Source organism: Perca flavescens, chromosome 20 (assembly GCF_004354835.1).
Source record: "Perca flavescens isolate YP-PL-M2 chromosome 20, PFLA_1.0, whole genome shotgun sequence".
Classification (NCBI taxonomy): domain Eukaryota; kingdom Metazoa; phylum Chordata; class Actinopteri; order Perciformes; family Percidae; genus Perca; species Perca flavescens.
In genome coordinates this window covers 2,576,012-2,582,688 of record NC_041350.1, presented here as the reverse complement: position 1 = coordinate 2,582,688, position 6,677 = coordinate 2,576,012, and the positions used below count along the sequence as shown (strand labels likewise).

Genomic DNA, 6,677 nt, shown 5'->3' with positions numbered 1-6,677 from the left:
TCTTTTTTTAACTTCTGTAAGCGACAAACACGGGAATAAGACCACAATAGTATCACAACCATGAAAAATTGTTTTTAGAGACGACAATTAAAGGACAATCATTCCAAAGTAGTATTAGATAATGAGGCATTTTCTTTTTCTTCTGGCAAACAAAACGCGTTTTTTTTTGTTGATTTTCTTTACATTGTTCTTCCTTTTTAGAAAAGAATGAAACCCCCCAAATTCAAATTACAAATAGACATTTTTTTCCTCTCTCTTTTACTAATTATAAAAAAATAAAATAAAAGAAGAAAAAGAGGCGTGAAGGTTCCGTTATTAGCGGCCGTCACGTTTACAGTCAAAAGAAAGTACATCACAGGCTGCCACCGCCGAAAATATCCATCCAAAAAAACGAGTCATTAACGCTCAAAATTCTGCATGAAAATGAGAAATTTTCAGTTCGTTTTGAAGCTAAATTCACGCTGTTTCCAACGCACTTTAAGGTGGAATCTAAAAGCGAGGCGGGTTAAGGCCAAACGCCTCCAGGAGCAGCAACAAAACACTCGGCGCCACCAAACTCCATTCAAATTTCCGCTAATTTAAGAATACAAAAATGTTCGCGAAAAAATCTCGTTTAAATGGACATTTTCTGCAGTGATAGAGGCATAAATCCCCCCCCCCCCTTCCCTCCCATCATTCACTCATTCATTCACTCTTTTAATTCCTACTACATTACGGCCTCTGTCAGCTTGAATAATACTCTAAATAGTCCTAAAAACACGATTCTTTGGTCTATAAAAAGTACAGTTTTTAAACTGGGAAATGAAAGAATGGAGGGACAGCCTCGGGGACTTTAACAGCGGGAGTCGCTTTGTAAAGAAGAAGAAGAAAAAAAAAATCACATTCACTGTATAGAAAATAAAAATTAGTGTTTAAATTTTGTAAAATGAAATCATTCTCCGCCGCTCCTTTTCTAACCCGCATGACACCTGATAATACTGCAAACATGCGGGCGACAAACCGGCTATTAGAGATATTATTATTATTATTATTTCAACCATTTTTTTCTTTTAAATCTCAAAATTAGACAAACTATTTTAAATACACATTCTATTAAAAAAAAAAGCAATGCCTCCTCCAACAACAACAGCAACAGAAAAAATAATCAGCCTATCGTCATCTTCATCATCTTCATCATTCTCTCGGTTTTTGTAGCTCAGGTCACATTGCACATCGCTGACTGACTGACAGCACTATACAGAGACAAACCCGGACACTTATAGTCACAGACATTATGTACACAGAAATAAAACTGCAGGAGAAGAGGAATAAGAAGAAGAAGAGATAATAATAATAATAATATTAAAAAATACCTGGAAACTTCAGCTGGCTGCTTTCTCTCAAGTTTCTCTGCTGCTTTTTCTTTTTTGTTTTGCAGGTTTTTTTTAAAAGTCTCTCCTCTTTTTTTCTATAGTGGGTATAATAATTTTGTTTTTGTTTGCTGTTTTTTTTTTTTTTTACAATGTAGGCTAAATGTTCAAGTGGAAAATGTTCAACTTACAGTTCCAGTCATTTTAAGATTTCTTTCAAGGGGGGGGGGGGAGATAAGGGGAGCATGGATGGATGGAGGGATGAATGAAGAGGTGAGGGTGAGGTTAGTGTATAAGCGGGTTGGAGGTCGAGCCCTGGTTTTGATGCGTAAAATAGTCAGACAAACCCCCGGAAAGTCCCGAGGAGAAGGCCGGCAGAGAGCCGGACAGAGCCGGCCTCAGAGAGTCACAGGGCAGCGAGGAGGAGGACGGAGCCTGCGGGGAATTGGAGGCCGAAGCCCGGGCGGCCTGCAAGGATCCGCCGCCGGACTGCGTGCTCATGGAGGGGTGTGGGACGTGAGGGAAAAAGTAACTGGTCTGCCCAGCCAGCAGGTTCACAGAGCACGGGTTCAGGGAGTAAGTGGCCCCGGAGCACGGCACGGAGAGGCCGCAGGGCACCGCGGAGGCCGCCAGGGCCGCCGCCGTAAGGTGGTGCGTGGCGTAGGGCAGATCCCCGCCGACCAGCCGGTCCATGCTCAGCCCGTTGGAGCCCGGGAACGACGAGTGGTTGCTGCCCATGTTCTGCGTCAGCATGGTGCTGTAGGACATGGGGTGCGCCGGGTAGCCGGAGGAGGTCCCGTTGTAGCCCAGGGCGCCGCTGGCTCGCGGGTGATGCAGCGACAGGAAGGGCGACATGGGCCAGTACAGGGAGCCGGCACGGTCCATGAAGGTGAGCCCGGAGGTGAGGCGCGCGCCCCGCTTGAAGGCCAGCTTGGCCCGGGACGTGGTGGAGCGCCGCCGCAGCTTCCCGGTGGTGCCTCCGATAAAGACGTCGTCGCTGCTCGGGTCCAGCATCCAGTAGTTCCCTTTGCCCGGGTCGTCGTAGTGCCGGGGCACCTTCACGAAGCATTTATTCAAGCTGAGGTTGTGCCGGATGGAGTTCTGCCAGCCCTGCTTGTTCTCACGGTAGTACGGGAAGTTTTTCATGATGAACTCGTAGATGCCGTTGAGTGTGAGCCGTTTCTCCGGGCTCTGCCGGATGGCCATCATGATCAGCGCGTTGTAGCTAAAAGGAGGTTTTTCGTACTTGCCCGTCTTCTTCTCTCCGTCCTTCCCTCCGTCCCCGTCTTTCCCGTCCTTCTTCTCCTCCGGTTTGTCTTTCTCGTCCGCGCAGCTCTCCTCCTGCAGGCTCGCGGACTCACTTTTAGGATACGCTTTGGCCTCACTCTGCGGCTGCTGCGTGGCCGGGAGAGGAGCTTTGCGCTCGGCTTCCTCGGCGCCGACGGCCCGGTGGTTCTGGATGTGGTGGTTCTGGTGGTGGTGGTGGTTCTGGTGGCTGCTGCTGTTGCTGCTGCTGTTGTTGTTGTTGTTGTCGCTTTGCACGGCCTCGGGCACCAAACTGTTTATACTGAACGACGATTTAGGAATCATTTTCACCTCTTTGCGCTCTCCCATATCCAACATCACCGAGCAGAGAGGGGGGAAAATGGCAACGCACACAGCTGGGTTTCAATCTGTCCTGTCTCTGCCTGCGAGCCCGGACGGGAAGGAAGGAAGGAAGGAAGGGGGGACGATAGGAAGAAAGAAACTATAGCCCAACAAACTATTTCATGTTCGGTTTGGGGAGAAAAGAGGAAACACACACACACAACACACATGTACACACACACATCGATAGGAGACAGATAGCTGCAATTAATTAGGGAGCCACAGCCACTAAAGCAAGTAAAAAAACATTGGTTGGACCTTTTCAGTCCTCAGCCAACCAGGGGGACATTAGTACTAAATATTAAGGCGTACTCTGCGCGTTCAGCCAATCATGACACACAGGGAAACACACACATCCACCAATGCCCTGCACGCTGCAAAAAGAGTCTTTCGTGTGTCTTATTGAGTGTAAAAAAAAAAATCATAATGTTGATCAAAAATAAACCGGAAAATCTGACCGATTGGATTTGGGTTTTTATTTTTTTCAAAACGAATTGGTTTTGTTTGGTTGTTTTGTGGATTTCTTTTGTATTTTTATGTTGAGACGTGTGTCTCCTGCTCACATTTTACTATTTTTTTAAAAACACAAATGCTTGATTTTATCAAATAAATTAAACTATATTTAAATACATATTTTTTGGACTTAATTATGTGGGGGTTTTTTATGATATTTCTTGGACAAAAATGAGACTTTTAGAGCGTGCTAGACGCCGCAAATGACTCGCCAAACACGGACACTTTTTGCAGCGTGGAAAACACACTCACCCCTATCAACACTCGTCTTCCTTCCCCTCTCTCCCTCACCCCTCCCCACCCCCCCTAAACTAAACCTGTCGCTGGAAAACACACACGGTGCATGCGTACACCCAAATCCCCGCCGCTCCTCATATTTACACTCCTCCGCTTCAAATATTTTCCCCTTCGGCGTCTGAAAACCTGTTTACATGCAGACTCGGAGGCAAAATAAACAGAGAGAGGGGATCCGGAGGGCACGCGGACACGGTCAGGACACGCGGAGGTGATTTGTGTGTCAGACTGCACGGCACAGAAAAGGCTACGGGCTGCAGCCTATCTCCAAAAGCCGATTCTCCGTGCGTAAAATGCGCGTAAAAAGTGTGCTTTAAACACGGTGCCCGTGTCGGCGCGCTGCTTTCCTCGCGGCTGAACTGAACGCGGACACGAAGTGAAAGTGGAGGCAGAAAGTCACTCAGAGAGGAGAAAATCTTTTTTTGTGTCTTGTGTTGTCTTTTCTTTCTGGTTTCTTTGTATTTAAAAAAAAAACACATGAAAAACACGGCCCTTTTTCTATTAGTCCGGGTTAATTCTGCCATGTTTATCCCATGTATAATGATGTGTTTTATTAATTTTGCACGGTCCCCATCTTAAAGAAAGTGAATTGAGCTGGAGGCCGCCGAGGAGAAAATCCAAACACCGAAATGCTCTCCAACCAAATATCAGCGATATTTGTAAAAAAAAAAAAAAAACATTAAGTATTATTTATCACTTTTTAAAGGATGATTACGGTTATATTTCCAACAGTTTTTTTTTCCACTTTTCTTACGGGAAAACATCCGGACACATTACACAGCTTTTAAGTCTGATGTTTTTGACGATTTAGTCATTAATTTAAACAATACAACAACTATCCCCTCGCCTTTAGAAACAAATTGAAAATATCTTTTAAGAATCCAAACATAATCATCACTTCCACCACGTCTCTGCGTCCAGGCTTCTGTCAGAATGGGCCACATGTATTAAAGACATTTCATCGAGAGCCGTGGATTTCTCCCGCGGGCTCTCCGGGTTTGTTGCGTCTTATTTTCACAGAGAAGAGATCCAGAAGCTCTCCACTTCTTCTCTTCCTCATTGTCCCGACTACACCGAGCTGTCCTGCTGCTCCACACATTCACACTCAAGTCATTCTGCCATTTATTCTGGGAATTTGTAGTTCTTATTAACCTGGAGTTTATGGTTCAACATTCAAAATTCACTTTAGGAAATGACACTGCGTGTGTGTTTGTGGTCACACTTGTTTGGTTTTTGGGTTTTTTGTAGATTGTTTTGTGTCGAAATTTATTTTTATTTTAAATTTGTGTTCTTAATTCTTACATCGTTTTCTATCCCTTACATCTTTATGGAAATGTGAAAGAAGGAAATACATCCAGAAACCCGGGAAGTGTCTTCAAATATCTACAGCCTCGGAGAGAAATGATTTTACATTGTGAAGAATCCATTTTTTCCTTTTTCTCTCCAGTTTTGCTTCTTGTAACTTCAATTTCTGTGCCAATTTTTCCATTAAAAACATTTCTTCTACATCTGTCAGCCATCGCTTCTTGTTCGCTGTGAGTTAGCTTTCCTGCTAGCTACTAGCAGTATTTTAATCAACTATATATCTAACATTTACTTCAGAGAATGTACATAAAGAGGAAGGGGGGGACTGAGTACCCAGGGCCCTCATGTGAGGAGGGACCAAAAAGATGCTAGAATGAACAGCTGTGGGTGAGGGGCCTTTCTACAGGGCCCAGAATGTTGTGCTACGTCCCTGGACATAAAAGCACCAAACTACTTTTAGGAACCATTTCCTAACACCATTACCCAACATGCATTTCCTTTCATTTATACATTGTTCTAATGTGTACGCTTTTATGTTATAAAAAGGTTTAAAATATGTTTAAAATAGGTTTAAGTTGGACTCCTTTCAGAGCGACTACTGTCCCTTTTCCTCCTGTGCAGTGAAACTAAATTATCTTTAACATTTAATATGAAAGTGAACAAACGATATATGAATGATTTCAGTTCATCACTCGGGGTCTAACCGGAGCTGGTGGGGGGGGGGGCTGGTTTAAAGAACGCAGGGTTTTTGGAGATCTTTGCTACTGCCCTGCTAGAATAGAACAGGAAAGACTTTCTGGTCCCCGAGGGGGGATTGGTCGGTTGCTTCTCAACACAAACATGTAACAGAGAAATCATTCTACAGTCAGCATGAAGACAGAACCATCAGACCAGCGAGGAGGACGAGGACACACATGACAACACGCCATCTGAAATAGGAACTGGGATCATTAAAGTGCAAAATGTGCAAAAAGTGCTGGTGTATTTATTGCACGTTTCCTCAGATGTAGTGCTGGAGTCCTGGAGTAGGATAAACCAGAACTCATGAACTTACTACTAGCCTGCAGCGGTACTCTAACCCTACGGGTACTCTGGAGTACTGCACATGCCAATTTAAGAAGAAAAAAAAAAAAAAACATCAGTCATGCATAATTCCTAAAACACTCATAGGCTATCACCTAGGGCGTTACTTTGGGTTCAACATGGGGGGGGAATCGAGGTTTCTACTTTTGAGCAAAATTGAAATCCTGAGCGTGTCAGACACTTCATGTCCTGCATTCTGGGGAATCTCTCTGCAACAATGTATGCTGCAAATGTCTTCATTCATATGAAGGAAATTAGAATAGGTTTTTGGGGTGAGGGTGCACTGTCCAGTTTGGATTATTTACAATCAAATATACCCCCCCACACACACACACACACACACACACACACACACACACACACCACCCCTGTAAATTGCGCCTATTCACTATACTATTTAATAAATGTAGTGAGACTTAACATTGGAAGTGTAGAATTGAAATGTTTTTCAGTTACAATACTGTTGTTTAGTAAATCAGACTGCAT

The 6,677-nt window shown here is 44.2% G+C and overlaps 1 protein-coding gene across 1 annotated transcript; it reads right to left on the bottom strand.

The window, feature by feature from the left end:
• Positions 1-677: 677 nt before the first annotated feature.
• On the bottom strand, positions 678-3,209 carry foxg1a (forkhead box G1a). Its single transcript, XM_028565801.1, has one exon. The coding sequence runs from the start codon at positions 2,970-2,972 to the stop codon at positions 1,635-1,637; it is 1,338 nt and encodes a 445-aa protein (XP_028421602.1). The 5' UTR covers positions 2,973-3,209; the 3' UTR covers positions 678-1,634.
• Between the last annotated feature and the right edge of the window lie 3,468 nt (positions 3,210-6,677).